Here is a 17,334-nt window from a genome sequence, read left to right as displayed (position 1 = left end):
ACAAGAGGAATACATGCAAGAGCAGACACTGAACTGTCACATGAGGGGATACATGCATGAAGTCAAGGTATGGCCGAGGGAACGGCTTTTGACAAATGTTGAGGTTGGATTCTCTTGGTTTAATATTTTATTTTATTTTTCCCCACAATATTGTACAGATGGCTGGAAGTATTGATCCCACCCATCTCACTTCTACACCTGGCTTCTATGCTCCCTCCTATATGCCTGATGCCATGGACCATCTCAATCCCATGCATCTGATTAAGTCTGACTCAGTTTCCTCCAATATGTTCGGTGGCATGGACATATATTCCATCCACCTATTTTAAGCCTGGCATACTGCATGGGCAGTATATATTGCTCAAGTGTGGGAATGCTCATATCCCATCATTTCTCTGTTCTTTTATGGTAACCCCCATAATTATCTCAGGTGTCATGATAAATACAGTGTTGAATTTGGCCTTGACACCTGTTACCAATTATATTAGATTTTTTAATTTCTCATAATGGCATGAGGATAATTAGGCAGATGATGCAAAAAGTGATGAAACAAAGATAAAAATTATTTTTAATAATTAATATCGCAGCAATTGTCTTCTCAATAACCCTCCATAAGGGGGGACTATAGTAATATTATAATTTTAAAGAATGTTTCAATTTTTGTTTTATTATATGTTTCATGTGTAACAACTAAGATTATTAATTCCCTTAGACATGTTTTTGAGAACTTTCATTGTTTGATTTGATTATTGACAAAGCTATTTTAAAGTTGTGTTAAGCTCAATTTTGTAGGAAATTTCCTGGCTGATTACCAGTATCCACACATCAACCCCTGAAAAGACTTCCATTCCACAACTACACCAAGAGGACATCTGAAAAAAGACTTTCAGAGACTTTAAATGAACAGTTTTGTTTTGTTTTTTTCTCTTTTCTTTTTCGGTTATAATATACACCATCTGTAACATGTATTCTCTGCAGAGGCCCTCCCTTTGCAAGACCAATGTCAAAGCGTCGGTTCATGAGGACAAAAAATCGCCCCTCTGGACAAAACTTTCCTCTCTTCCTTTTCTATATTGTTGTTCACATATTATTAGTTAGCAATAGTTATTATATTCTTTTTACTGTTCCGTCAAGGAAACATTTTGTTTCTTGAGGAACAACAGGGGGGACTGTAACGATTGGAATAACGCCACCTGCTGGATACTTACTGTAGAAGAGTTCTGCCCATGAAGTGAAGGTCTTTGAGGGCAAGACCAGGAGTCTTTTCTTTGGCATCAGGAAGTGACGCGGACTAGTGGGAGGAGGAAGGAAGAGACTGGCGCTCACTCTCGCTCTCTTTCCTCTGGACTCAGGTGGAGAGCGGAGCTAGAAATGTGCTCTCCCTTTAAATAGATAGGAATCTAGGCCTTTCTCTCTCTTTACCAAATTCTTATTCTCCTTAATAAATGCTTAAAAGTCTAACTCTTGCTAAAGCTTATAATTTATTGGCGACCACTCATTAAATAGTTTAGACAGTTTAGCTAGAATTTTAGCCCTTAACATCACCAGGTGGGGCATGACAATGGTTAGGCCAGTGACTCATGCTAATCTTAAAAAGCCCAAAACACTGAGCACAAGCTAATTTTAAGATCCCTCTGTGGTCTCCAAACCAACCAAAGGGAACCTTCAATTATGTTCAGAATTCTGAAAGACAAAAAATGAAAATGAAGCTCTTCTCCCTAGGGCCTTAGATACCAAGAGACAAGATAGAGATCTGGAAGTAGTCATGAGTACCTAGGACTATGCTGGCCTGCAGCCACAGAGATGATAGAAGGGCCAAGTCAAGAGCTAACTAAGGGTAGATATAAGCATCTTGATACCTGATGGTGGTAGTTCAATAATAAGTCAACCCATATTTATTAAATGCATTTATTAAGTTCTAGGCACTGTTCTAGGCACTGGGGACACAAATACAAAAAATGAAATAATCCTACCAAGCTAAAAGCACAGGAATCCTGAAGGGAAAAAGGGAAAGAGAGCTAGCTAGCCTTTTTCCTATTTGTACCTCCAATAGGATGCAACTCAAGAAGAGACAATGGAGGGGTGTATCGTGGTTCAAGAAAATATTCTACCTGATTGTTAGGAGGAATGTGTTCACCAATTCCCTTCTTTATCTTAAGAATTATATAAAAACTAGGGGCAGCTACATGGCACAGTGGATAAAGCACCAGCCCAGCATTCAGGAGGAACTGAGTTCAAATCTGGCCTCAGACACTTGACACTTACTAGCTGTGTGACCCTGGGCAAGTCACTTAACCCTCACTGCCACCACCCCCCCAAAAAAAAAGAATTATAAATTTAGGCTACAAATAACTGAATAGAAAATACTATGTTTCAACAGAACTATGACCAACAAAAGAAAAACCACAGTGAACCTTTGCATATTCCATGCATCAAGTAAGTATCTTTCTTATTTTTTATGTTAACATAAGCTGCAAAAATATACAAACAGATACTTTGCATAAAAGGGAGTAAAATCACTGCAACTCTATACTCAAAGTTAGGTAATCTACATCTAAGGTCCTCTTCTCCAAATAACATACTTTGGCATGAAAATGATACATGAATTTTAATTCAATATTATATTATGGGCTTCATTCTCATATTTAAGTTTATTATATTATTATATATGATATGCAAACTATTATGTTATATTAATATGTGGTTAATATGACATAATTGTATATTATTACCACATAATATGAAAAACTATAATTATATTTTAAGTTAATATTATTCATTTGATTCATTTGATCTGACATGTTTATCTTTAAGATAACAGGAAACTTGGCTTAAAGAGTGGCATGTGAAAGAATATATTCTAAGAGGACTAACTGGGGCAGCTAAGTGGGGCAGTGGATAAAGCACTGGCCCTGAATACAGGAGGACCTGAGTTCAAATCTGGCCTCAGACACTTGACACTTACTAGCTGTGTGACCCTGGGCAAGTCACTTAACCCTCATTGCCCTGCAAAAACAAAACAAAAACAAAAAACAAAAACTAAGAGTACTAACTTCAGGGATTTGTATAACACACATATACAACCAAAAAGTTGGCTTTGTGTCCAGTTGAAGCTTGGACATAACAGCTACTTCTATAACCACTGAAGTCAGAACTCTTTTTCATCCATTACAACACTCTGTATGGATTAACACAGAACTAATGTCAGACTTCATGCGAAATTCAACTCATTTATAAATAAGTATAATTTAAATATTATTCATCTCCACTATGAAAAATTGTATTAGGACATTAAAAATCAATGACTTACTCCACTGTGCTGCAGTTTTTCCATGTTTAGTGATGTTCCACACAAATACAGCATTCACCGTCTTCACCAGTTCCTTTCCAACATCTTTGATGCGATGACCTATTTCTTCAAAAACAAGGGTGCTCTGAAGCCCTCCATCCTAACAAATGATATAGGAAATTCAGTACAAAAAGTTCTATGAAAAGGATCCAAAAAGGAATAATGACTGCATAATTCATTGTATACTGTAAAAAAAATACAAAAGTGTAACAGGCTCATAAGAGCCATTTATACCAAAGCATACTTCCTGGAATTATCAATAAATCAATAATTATTTATGGGTTATGTGCCATATGCACAAAACTATGCTACAATCCATATTATAACTTAGGGTCTGATGATATACAAAAGAAGCAAAAGGCAGAATACATTCCCTCAAAAAAGTTACATTCTAAATCAGTCAAGATATGTAAACATGAAACAATAAGTGAATAAAAGATAGCATATAATTTAAGCACCAAACTGAGAAGCCCATACAAAGAAGTAAAAATTAGCATTCAGTGTGATAGATACATTGAGGTAAAATACTCTGACCTTTTCTATGACCAGTTTACCTTAAAAACAAGGGAATTTCACCTCACAATACACCGTTTACAAAGTTTCTATCCTCCAATTGTATTTTTCTATAAAATACTTACCTGAGAGTCTCTCCACAGGGCAAGAGATTCAATTAATTGCATTTACTGTTCTAATCACAGAAAAATCGAAATTTACTTTTAGAAGTCTTGTCATTTTCCAACTTCTCCAAAATAACTAATATATAATAGAATCAAACCTTTAAACCATCAATTGGTTTCTTTCCCAATCTGAGTCAACTTATATTGGATGCCATTATTTCATCACTGAATTATCTTGATTTTTAAAATTCTATTAGATGAGAATATAATGGCAATAACAATTACTAATATACTCAATATGTCTTCCCATTCTTATTAACTTAATCTGCCTTCTTAACATTAATGGTCTATTTGAAATTCATCAATTAAAGACACAGGTAGTGATCATAATACTTCTGTTACTATACCTTAGAAGATATCTTAGCTGAGAGATCATCAGATGTTGGTACAAGATCCACATATGCATTGGAAAGGACAATGTCTCCAGTTTCTTGGACCTGATATGGGACAAAAGGAGACACAAATTCACTCTCATGATATAAAAAAAACAACATGCAATGTTTTGCATGCTACCACCAAATTACATAAAGCAAATGTCTTTTCATCTTCAATAGTTAAAGAAATCAGAGCAAAAAAAGGAAAAAGGAAATTTTTGTAAATTGTTTTAAAAAAGTAAATAATCATGAAAGTTAAATGATCTAATGGACATTAAAATTTGCAATATAAGGTCCTTATCACAATTACTATGTATCAAAAATGCAGGGGAAAAGTTGTAAATAATAATAATTTGGGTATAAAGACCTTGGTATTATTAATTTAAAATTATTATTTTTCTTTTTTCAGATACAAAATATATAAATTACATTCCTAAATTAACACAAATGTGTTAAATTACTCATATTCACAGAAGAAATACTCTTTTATACAATAACATTTACGTTACATGAAACTATCCATACTATTAATTCTGACAAGAAATCAGCAAACTCATTTTAGGTGCTGGTTATGTTATACCATGTTTGTAAATTACAGGAATAAAACCAGCTGGCTAGCTAAGTTCCTATACATTAAAAGTTTATATAAAGAGCCAATGTTAAATTTTTTAAATGCTTTTCTTTTCACTTAGAGGCATAGCAGTTGAAAAAAATTAATATTTTGCCAGTTTTATTTGACATTCTATAGTAACAAACATGAGTTGGGGCAATTTATGAACAAAAGGAACTTTTAGTAAATTACTTTTCTGACATCAGGCCAAACATCTGAATACTTGACATCCATTCCAAATGCTTCCCGAGTCAACATAAAGACAATCTGGTTTGCTATGTATAAAGGAGAATCAAGGCTACCTTCAATAGGATAGGAAAATCTAATTTTACCTATCAGTAAAAAAACTATTTTTACAAAGAAATTTCTCCTCAGAAGCTTTCATAGCAAGAAGCATATTTTTTCATAGCCAAAGTTTCTAGCAGATACTATGCCATGTGTCCCCATTTCTCAGCCTATGGAGAGGAGTGTATGCCCATTCCCATCAATTCCCACCTGGTAGTCTTAAATTTCTCCATCTGGAAGGAAAGGGATAGTCTTAAGCTCTATTGGAACAGTAGAAGCCTTTTAATATTTTGGCTTCTCTTCCTCTCTGGAGTATTTACTAGTATAATTCTTCTTTGGTTTAGCACTGGACTCTCAGTTCTATCTAGGAAATTTAAGTATTTCCCATAAGATACAAGAAAAGATACATTCTTTTTTGTTTGTTTGTTTAGTTTTGTTTTCTTTAAGGGAGGTAGGGGGCTAGTAAGGGCATGTGTTTTCCAAAGACTGAACCAGGAATTCTTGGATGAGAGAAGTTACTTTCCATTCCCACACTCCATCCCCAGGGTCATATAGGGATTATACAGCTCTATTCTCCCCCCAGGTGATGCTGAATTCTAGCATCCCCAACATTGGTACTCAAAGTATCCAAACAGGGAAAACCCCATGGGAAAATTCCTATTTCTCTGGAAGGCAATACATACATTAAATATGTATATATCTATTGTGTATAAATCATTAAATAAGGAAATCTAGGATAGAGCAAAACAAAACACATAAAGACTTTAGGCTAAAGCATGGTATGCTGCCAGTATAATAACCAAGATAATTCATGTATATTTGGAGAAATCACGCACTTATGCATGGTATATATGTGTATTACTTATATTTGTGTGTTTATACACACATATGAATTTTTTTATTGTGCAATTTTGTTTATGAAAAACCTATATATACATATAAATAGATATACATATGCACATATGTGTATATATACACGAGTGTGTGTTTTGTTTTTTTAATACTGGGTCTCCCTATGTTATTCAGCTTGTAAGTGCATCAGTCACTCATGGGCCCTATCCCACTGCTGAGTATCACAGAAGCTTTGGTCTCTTCCATTTCTGATCTGGCTTAGTTTGTCCCTTCTTAGACAAGGGATAGTTTTCATGAGAGAGGCTGGAAAGGAGCTGAACCCTAAGGATAGGAAATAAGACAAGGGAAGAAGACAAGGCATTCCAGGGAGAGGGAAAAGTGTTTTCTATAAGGGCAATAGAGGAAGAAGTGTAACCCCAAAAAAGTGATAACTTCTTTGTTGTTGTTGAATTGTTCCATAAAAGCCATGTATATAGTTAAGTATTAGGAAATAAAAAGCAGTAATATGGCTTTGTTGACTGACTTTGTTGACTGGTTTAACCAAAAGTAAAGGCTGGGATGGCTCACAGAACTGTTCTGCTAATGTGTGGACTGGTCCAAGAAGGCTAAATTTCATCAAAGACTAGATAATTAAGGTTGCAGTACATAATCATGTATTCTTTTTCACCTTAAAAAGTTAATATCAACTCAAAATTTTCATTTATGTAAAATAATAATTTTCAAATGATTAATGCTATATGTCCTACTTAATTTTAGCACCCATGTAAAAAAAATCATTGTATTAGCCAAATGATTCCTACAACAGAATAACAACACTAAATGTGATGACTATATCAGGACAAACAACTGAAATTAAATTTTTGAAAAGATAAAATATATTATGCAGTTCAGTTTTTATTAAATCTATTGATATACGGTTATCCTTTCCACATCATGACTTTCCCCATTGCAGTTTTTTTTTCCCATTGCAGTTTTGATATAGCACAAGTCATCCTAAGAAATTAAATGGGAATTTGGGAGGAGTTTTGTGGAAGCTTCAGACAACACAGGAAGGCCAGCAGACAACACAGAAATGGTTTAGAAACTTGGAAATGCATAAAATATATGTATAGTATTGTATAATGTCAACACAAATTTTATTATAAGGTACTGTAAACACCCCATAAAAGAAAAAGAAAAAGAAAAAGAAAAATTTCAGATGATTTCTCTGGTCAGAAAGGAAGGGTGAAAACTTTTACATGGATTTTCCAGATCACGGAGGCACTGTGTCTCTAACCCCTGAGCTTTGGAAAGGATAACTGTAATACCATTGTGCTTACCTTGGTCTGAAAGTGAATTCTATTTCCTTCTTTCCACATCTCTGTTAATAGAGTTTGTCCTGGATATACTGGTTTTGCAAAACGGACCTAAAAAAAAACAAAATCCTAGTTCAAATGTCTCTTTAAAATATAAATTTTCATTAATAAATGAATGAATAAACCAACATTTATTAAGTCCTTACTATGTACAGAGCACTTGTGCTAAGCACTGGGGGACACAGAAGAGAAAAGTAAGGCAATACCTGCTCTCAAGGAGCTCACATTCTAATGGGGGAGACAATACATATGGAAGGTTTCAGCTGTAAATCATATGGAAAGGTCCCATGGTCCTTAGGGTGTAGCAAAGCAGATGGTAATGCCTCTTCTTTAATGTCATCTCATTACATACACAAAATCATATCAATTTATTGGAGAAATTATAATTGAATTCTAAATATAGAGATAACATCACTGTCAATTGATACATTATATACAGAACTTTATCAAGTTCAAAAATAAAATGTTGATTGTTAATTCTAAAATTGGAAATGTATAAGCTATAGTAAAATGATTAGTTTTTGGACTGACGTAACTCCTCTTCCACTCTAAAAACAATGATCAAATGAAGTAATATTCAAATAATTATATAAACAAGGAACTTAAAAGGAACCACCAAAAAGGTACCTTAATTGCTTTGAATCTAGACACATCGTTATTTCCAAACTGCTGTAAAACATGCCTAGCTGAAAATCCAAATGAACAAAGGCCATGTAATATGGGTTTGTCAAAGCCTGTGAAAAAAAGAAAGCTTATTTTAAAACAGATGTCAAGCATAATTACACAATCTATGTTTCAGAACTATTATTAAGGTTTCCTAAATTTTGTTTTTTTTTGTTGTTGTTGTTGTTTTAAAAAAACTATTAAAATCTAAACTTTATCTTTGCAAGCTAGGCTTTTCATGGAGGGCATAAAATTTCCATAGGAAAAGGCTGTGAGAACTTCCAGAGCACATGAAAACTCCACTAGATTGGTGATCTTGCTGATGTGACCATCCCCTTCAATGATGCTGGTCACAACACATGCTTGCCTGTCAAACCTGTGCTATTCTTGTCTTTGGGGGTCTGTTCCATATGATAATGGCTTTCTCTTGACGTCACAAGGGTACGAGTAGAATAAAAATACTAGTCAACAGAGCATTCAACTTGAGGCTAAAGGTAAAATGGAACTGAAACAGGAAGAGGTTCTCATTAAGAATGTTTGTATTACAGAGAGCCTTCCCATAACTAGTGAAGTGAAAAATTGTTACTAAAATGCATGATTAAATGAACTGCTTCAATCCTGTAGCATGTAGCAAATAAACACACAAATCAGACTCAAGCAGAAATATTCAGAAATCATTATTATACCAATTTTCTTAAAGGCTTGACTATTTCTGCAGGTGATTAGATAAAGAGCAAATGAAAAAAAGGGTCCGGGGCAGCTAGGTGGCACAGTGGATAAAGCACCGGCCCTGGATCCAGGAATACCTGAGTTCATATCCGGCTTCAGACACTTGCCACTTACTAGCTATGTGACCCTGGGCAAGTTATTTAACCCCCATTGCCCTGCAAAAAACAAAAAATGGGTCCGCGACTGAAATCCAGCTGTGATACCTTAGCATGGATGGCATAGAGGGGATCCCAAGTATTCAAAGACTGTGAGGGCCACTAGATGGTAAGCTATGAAAAGTCCTATTAAGTTAGAAAGGTTTTGGGAAAGGATCTAGACTATACTGCCTTGGTTCTTCAGAAAGACTCATCATTTCCATCCCTAGAATTTCCCACCATTTCTTACATATCATAGGCACTAAAATAAAATTGAACAAATATTAATTAGCATTTTCTATATGTAAGGGCATTGCCTGTGAATAATGGAACACAATATAGATCCCAAATGAAATGTTATCTATTTCTTTTGCAAGGCTTTCACTTGAAAAACATCTACTATCATTTTTCACTTAACAAAAAAAAAATGGTTTCCATATACTTTGCGTAAGTATACACCAGACAGGCTTATCTTTAAAAGATGGCTTAAACTTTCAAAACAAGTAGCTTTTAAACTATGCCACTTTTATTTATGGATTACTTTTTTTTTCACAAGTAATATTAAATGGAGACTTACCTCCCATACTCGCAAAGCTAGGATCAATGTGTAAAGGATTCCAATCTCCACTGAGCCGATATAAGACAGCCTGTGACAAATAGAAATATAAAAGTAAACTAGTAGTCTATATTTTCTTAAAAGAAATGGACACTTCAATGAAATAAGACTAAAAAGAGGGAGGAAAACATAGCTAAATATTTTAAGAAATACATTATAACTCTAAAGCTTAAGTTTCTATGCTAAAATTTGTAATCTGCAAATTAAATATAAAATAAATGCTTATTATAGCACCACTGAGTTTGGTTGAACCAAAGAAATAGTTTTTTAAAAGGCAGGGAAAGGGGCAGCTAGGTGGTGCAGTGGATAAAGCACCGGACCTAGATTCAGGAGGACCTGAGTTCAAATCTGGCCTCAGACACTTGACACTTACTAGCTGTGTGACCCTGGGCAAGTCACTTAACCCTCATTGCCCCACCAAAAAAACAAACAAACAAACAAACAAACAAAAACAAACAAAAAAAGAAGAAACTCATAAAAAAGGCAGGGAAAAGCATCAAGAACTATGTCTGGTCTACATACATGACATAGCTCTCAAGAAGAAACTCAAAAAACAGGTATTCATTGATCCATTCCATTTTAAATGTTTGTGTCACTTGAAGAAGTCATAAAATTCATGCTAACTTGGTTAATACAATACTGCAAATCAATCCTTCAGTAATAAAGGTTTGCAGAGATAAACAGCAAAATGCTCTTTATAAACATTGATTTCCTTATTCTAGGAGACACTCTGTACTAATTGGTCCTGAGAAATAAAGAAACTGAGAGTCAGAGTTGACCATACCTTATTTATAACTCCTTTCTCATTCTTTGTTGTTATTAAGACTATGCTTTCTGTTTACTTATAATGAAAGAAAACTGGACTTACAGTCCTTGAATTCAAATCCTATCTCTGCCACCTAGTAATCATGTGACTTTGGGTAAATTAGATGTCCTCTATGAACTTCCCCAGCCATAAAAAGAAATAATACTTGCACCACCTCATAGGGTTGTCATAAGGACTAAATGAGATAATGTATATAAAGCATTTAACAACCTTATACATATATATGTACATATATACACATACCTACACACATACGTGTATACATACATAAGCTACACCTAGTTCCCTATTCACAATTCAAAATGTACTTACTCCAGCATGTTAGGTTCAAGAAGAATGTACAGATTAGGGCTGGGAAAGGACACCAGTTAGACAATGTGATGAGACATAAAAGCATAAAGAAAGGAAAAACATAAGTTTTGTGGTGTTAAGACTTATAGGTTTGATCACAGATTTAGAGCTGAAAAGGCCCTTAGGGGCCATCAAGTCCAAAGACCTCATTTTACAAAAGAAGAAACTGAGGCTGAGAGAGGTTAGTGACTTGCCCAGGGTCATACAACTAGCATGTGCCTGAGGCAGGATTGGAACTCAGGTCTTCCTGACTCTAGCCACTGTGCCATCTATTTCAATACATTTCAATAAGCAGTAATATCTAGCATCTACTAGGTGCTGAGAAACAAAGGCAAAAATAAAATAGTCCCTGCCCCTAGGGATCTCACATTCTATCAGGGGAACAATATGCACTTAGAAAATTAAATACAAAATATATGCAGAGTAATTCCTTGGCGAAGGGCACTAGCAGCTTGAAGTGGAATGTGAGGGAGGAGAATTAGAAGAGACTTCCTTATTGTAAGAAATGGTATTTGGCCTCAGCTTTGAAGAAAAGTAGGGTTTTATGAAGCAAAAGCAAGGAAAATTGCTGTTTGGTTCATCAAAAACTAGTAGTAACTAAGGGAGTATCATAACTTTGGTTTTTAAAACTGAAATTCATGGAAAACACGTAATTTAAGCAATTTACCTGTACATTAACTTGTTATTTCTTAGTTCTGCCTCAAACCTTATTTTCTTCCTCATTAATTACTCCATTAGGCTTTCCATAACTACCATTTAAATTTTTTTTTTTTGTGAAGCCCTGAATTAAAGATTCTAATTCAGCATTTCAGTCTCTCCTGGTCACATCTATTATTGACTTCTCTTTCCTGTGAAGTGGAGTAATAACAGTTGAGCTTCAATGCAACTTAAAACAAACATCCTTTGGTTCTCTAGGATTTTTTTCTCATTTTAATAGGCCACTTGACTATGGTAATTTCTATAAGTTACCACCATTACTATTCATGACTATTTATTTTTCATTTTCAGGTCTTTTAAATATAATTAACATATATACCACAAATAAAGTACTGATTTGGCTGATATGGGGGATATAAAAGAAGTATAAGATTGGTTCTAGCTCTCTTCCCAAGGAAGAATGATAAGGGACCAATGAACTGTGGGGAAAATCAAATATTAAGAGATCACTTCAGGCTGGAATACTCAAGGAGGGCTCTATGCAGCTTGAGCTGGGTCAAAAAAATTAAAGAAGATTTAGATCATAGGGAAGGAATTCCAGATGGTGAGCCATCATGTCTGAAAGCATAAAGATAGGAAAAACATAAGTTTTGTGGGGTTAAGAGGAAAGGTAGGCAAGATATTTAGGCTAGAGCAGAGGTTTGTGTGAAAGAAGATTTGGGATCAATTGTAGAAGCCTTAAATGTAAGAGTCTGGACTACTCTGTTTAATACCATTTAAGATGTTTAGTCAAGAAAACAGCATAATCAATTCCTTTCTAAGAATTATTATTAAGTATCTATTACATGCAAGGTGATATTCAAAACATTATTTCAGAAAATTATCTGAGAATGAGGTATAATATTGATTAGAGTAGGGAGAGACCCTAAGTAAAGAAAAAAGTTAGAAGAATACTGCAGTCTTTTTCAGTCATAGCTGACTCTTTGTGACCCCATTTGGGGTTTTTTTTGGCAAAGATTCTGGAGTGGTTTGCCATTTCCTTCTCCAGCTCATTTTACAGATGAGGAAACTGAGGCAAACAGGTTTAAATGACTTGCCCAAGGTAACTAAGATAACAAGTGTCTGAGGCCACATTTGAACTCTGGAAGATAAGTCTTCCTGACTCCACGCCTGGCACTCTATTCGCTGCACCACCTAGCACCTGGTACAGCAACAGTATATGCATTAGATGAGAAGGACTTTAAAAAAGGAAGAACAATAACCAGGTATTAGAATAGGCAGTAGATGGGAAAGAGAAAGTGGTGAAAAAGAGAATCAAAGATGATTCAACTCAATTCATATTATGTGAGAGAAAAATGAAGTATTTCTATTTTGAGAAGCCTATGGATGTAAGCCAGCTCTCAAACTAGGAACTTTTCTGGAGGCGTGTGAAGACCAGAACTATGGAGCTCTAAAAAGCATATTAAATGTGTCCTTAGTACAGCCCACTTTGCCCTCTTTCTATTCCCTATTCAGATTTTCATGTTCCCAAGCTCTTTAACCCCCAACCAAGACTATTAAGATTTCTGTGCTTCTGGACAAAACGAAATAAAGGTACTATTGTTCCCTTTTTCTTAACAACATGAAAGTCCTTCCACATTTTTCTTCCATGCAATGGTTTAACATGAAAATTTATAGGATCACAAAGCTCTGCATAAGGATTATGGAATGAAAGGATTTGAGGACCAATATACAATATTAACTACCGTATACTATAAAATGGTCTTGGGATAGTCTAAAAACACTTGCTCTGACATGAAAAGAAGTGACATCTTACTTAATAAGGATGAAAAATAAGCCCACAAGAGAATCATTAATAAAATAAGAGTGACCCTCTAAAATGTTTTTATACCTTCCTTCTGAATTATTTTGTTTGATATGTGTGGGAATCTAAGTTTCAGGGAGAACCCAGTATGTATTCCAGAACCACATGCCGTGTGCTCTTTTAGTGAGATAAGAGATAACAGAAAGCAGGGCTGACTGATAGGATAAAGGAGGGTAGGGGCCATCAGTTGTTAATATTTTGAAAGTACTGAATGCCTCATGCCCATGTATAGCTTATTTTCTTGAAGAACATAATAAAAATGTCACCTGCCAAATTTTAATATTAAGTAATTTTCAAAGTAATAATTTTCTGGAAAAAAATCCAAAATGACATTTTAAAAATAATTTCTTCCACTACTTTCATTGTACCGTGATGACCCTATTTTTACCTTTTTTTTTTTTTTGAGGCAATTGGGGTAAAGTGACTTGCCCAGGGTCACACAGCTATTAAGTGTCAAGTATCTGAGGCCAGATCTGAACTCAGGTCCTCCTGACTCCAGGGCCGGTACTCTATCCACTGCATCACCTAGCTGTCCTGATGGCCCTATTTTTAAAAGAATTTTTTTTTTGATAAGTAGGATGCTATCAGAAGGACTTATGAAAAATGCAATCCATCTACAGAGAAAGAACTGATGGTATCTGAATAAAGATTGAAGTATAATTTTTTTTGTTAGTTCCTCTTTCTAAAGTTTTGTCTGTTTTCTTTCACTACCTGACTAATGTGGAGATGTTTTGCATGACTGAACATGTATAACTTATATTGAATTGCTTGATTTCTTAGGAAGGGCAGGGAGGGAAGAAGAAAATTTGGAACACAAAGTTTTAAAAAATCAATGTGGGGGCAGCTGGGTGGTGCAGTGGATAGAGCACTGGCCCTGGATTCAGGAGGACCTGAGTTCAGATCTGGCCTCAGACACTTGACACTTACTAGCTGTGTGACCTTGGGCAAGTCACTTAACCCCAATTGCCTCACCAAAAAAACAAAAACAAAAACAAAATTCCAAAAAAAAAAAAATCAATGTGAATAAATTTGGTTTTTTACATGTAACTTGGGGGCAACTCTAAATAAATAAATACATTTAAAAGCTTTTCTTTCCAAATTCAAAGGTATAAAATAAGGATAAATTTCTAGGATAAGAGGAAAAGATGCCTGACTAAAAAAGTGAAGTGCCTTTGTTTAAGGTCACATAATTTAGTAACAAAGCCTAATACCCCTAATTTCAAAACCAGTGCTCTTGCCATAATCACATTTTGATTTCATGTCTGAAAATATTATACTTAATTGCCACAGTTCTTGCACTGGTTATTGTTATTATTTCATTCCACAGATTTCTACACATATTTTCTTAAATTACCACATTAGCATCATTTTTCATAACTACTTCTTTATGTTGACAATATTTCCTTAAGTTACTGGTGATTTGTTTTAATTGGGGAAACAAGTTGTTACATTGGGTATATTAGACTGAAACCAACCATCACACTTTTCCCCTTCTAATAAATAATAAGAATGAAAATTTCATTTTCATCAACTCAGTTAATTCTTCTAACTTTCAAAAAATCAAAAACATATTTTCTGGTGGGGTTTCTTCATCCAATTCTGTACTCAGAAAGTTCATTGGGGAAAAGGCCAAATATTTTCTCACTCATATTTCCAATATAGTGAGAGGAAAAAAAATGCACTTCATCATGACATTTTACATATGAGAAAATCACTATGTGCCTTTGTTTAAATAATTATATTGGTTTGTGTTTTGTTCAACTACATTTAAATTTTCATATAGAGAAAAACTCATAGCCCCTTTAAGGAGTTAGGTATTATTTGGTTACTTCCTATAATGCTACTGAAAGTCTATTTTTAGCATTCTGGAAGTTTTTAAGGAAAGAATAAGGGAAGAAGTAAGTTAATTTGGAAAAGAGTAGATAAAAGAAAAGTAGCAGAGAAGGTCCTGAGGACAAGAACAGAAGGTCAAGGGCTTTTAAAATAGCACAAGATAAAGTTATTATCCTAATCTGTCTAGGATATTCAGCCAGAACAAAGAGGAATCAGCTGGAGGGTGGGGGGATGTCAAAAGAAGAAAACCCTAATTTAAGGTTAATGTGGTGAAGTTCAGAGCTATAGAGAAGTCCAATTCTCTCATGTAAACCTTAGCAATTATCTGAAAATAGCCCAAGAAAGGCCAATGATAAAGAACACCAAAAAAGAAATGGAAGGAAGCTCCTCTATCAAATCCAGAACTACACAAAATGATAGCCAGAAGTGCTCAGAACATGGGCCAACCATGTTCTGTACAGGGCAGGGGTAAGCCAGCAGGTGTTCCAATAATCAGAGAAGTGAGGCCCAGTCTGTCAGAATAGAAGTCCAAGAAAGAACCATATACTCATTGGTCACCATAGAGGAAGAGAGAGGGCACGGCTGTATACTCCCTGAGAATTAAGGAAGGGGAAACCCAGCACACCTTGAAGGATAGGAAAAAAAATTGAAATGAGAATATATTAAAACAGAAGTTAAAAACCTTAACCAAGTAGTGGACTCCTTAAAAGAAGGACAGAAGAAACAACTTAATGACCTCATGAGACCATAAGGAATATTAGAATAAAGTTTAAGGTAGACATGAAATAGCTGAACTTCTATAATAAATTCAAAATGGATATATGGTCTAAACATTTAAAGTTACAACATAAAAAAGTGAGAAAAGAAGCCGATCATACACCTTTCACAGCTAGAGAGAGAGAGATTCTTAACCAAGCAAGGAACAGAGACAATTACAAAAGACAAAAGAAATGCAAAGTATTAATAATTACAGGGGCAGCTAGGTGGCACAGTGGATAAAGCACCAGCCCTGGATTCAGGAGGACCTGAGTTCAAATCTGACCTCAGACACTTGACACTAGCTGTATGACCCTGGGCAAGTCACTTAACCCTCATTGCCCCACAAAACACACACACACACACACACACACACACACACACACCAACAACAACAACAACAATTACATAAAAAGAGGTTCTAAACCACTAATAAAAGAAATGCAAATCGAAATAACCTTAAGTTTTACCTTATACCCAGCAAACTGACAAAGATGACAAAAGATAGGAACAGTCCATGTTGGAGAGATTGTGGAAAAACACACTAATTCACTGTTGTTTTAGATAAGAATTGTACAATCATTCTGGAAAACTATGTGATTATGCAAATAAAGTGGCTAAAATGTTTATACTCTTTGACCCAGAGATTCCTCTGCTAGACTCTGTATACATCAAAATATTTGTAGCAGCACCTTTTGTGGTATCAAAGAACCAGAAAGGAAACAGATGTCCCTCTACTGGAAAATGGCAAAACAAATTGTAGTACAGGAATTTAATTGAGTATTACTATGCACAAGTATTACAACATAGGATGTTCCAGAATGTGCAAAGCTTTACATGATCTGATGCAAAGTGAAGTAAATAGAGCCAAGGAAACAACATAGACAATGAAAACAATGTAAATGGAAAGAACAGTTGCCCCAAAATAATAAAAAATAAATATTGCAAAGTTACAAAGAACAAGTTTGGCCTCAAAGAAGAGATATAAGAAGATTCCATCCCCTACTCCTCTGCAGAACTGGGGAGTAGACAGGTGTGGAACATTACAAATCTTTTTTTTTTCTTTTGGTTAATCAGTTTTTCTGATTTTGTTTTCTTATTGTTTTTTCTTTATTTTCAAAATTATTAGTTAAAATGGGTGACTCTCTAAAAAGACAAAGGGAAGGGACACAGTGAAAAATCTTATAAATATATTAAGAACAAGAGTTAAACAACAGATAAACAAAGAATATGAACAGACAGTTCTCAAAAGAAGAAATTCAAGCTATCAACAACTATATGAAAAAAAATGTACCAAATCACTAATAATAAGAGAAATGTAAATTAAAACAATTCTGAATTTCTACCTCTAATTACAATTGCTAGAAGGGCTCTGGGCCACCAAGCTAATGAACTATTAGTGG

The 17,334-nt window shown here is 34.7% G+C and overlaps 1 protein-coding gene across 1 annotated transcript in view; it reads right to left on the bottom strand.

The window, feature by feature from the left end:
• HSD17B4 (hydroxysteroid 17-beta dehydrogenase 4) overlaps positions 1–17,334 on the bottom strand; it is a 119,920-nt gene that overhangs the window by 13,383 nt on the left and 89,203 nt on the right. The window contains 5 exon segments of the mRNA XM_043976125.1: positions 3,311–3,449; positions 4,374–4,463; positions 7,467–7,553; positions 8,130–8,236; positions 9,606–9,675. Coding sequence (XP_043832060.1) covers positions 3,311–3,449; positions 4,374–4,463; positions 7,467–7,553; positions 8,130–8,236; positions 9,606–9,675 — 493 coding nt within the window.

This window comes from Dromiciops gliroides, chromosome 1 (genome assembly GCF_019393635.1).
Source record: "Dromiciops gliroides isolate mDroGli1 chromosome 1, mDroGli1.pri, whole genome shotgun sequence".
In the NCBI taxonomy this organism is placed as follows: domain Eukaryota; kingdom Metazoa; phylum Chordata; class Mammalia; order Microbiotheria; family Microbiotheriidae; genus Dromiciops; species Dromiciops gliroides.
Note: the sequence above shows the minus strand (reverse complement) of the source record. Positions and strands in the feature narration are given on the sequence as shown.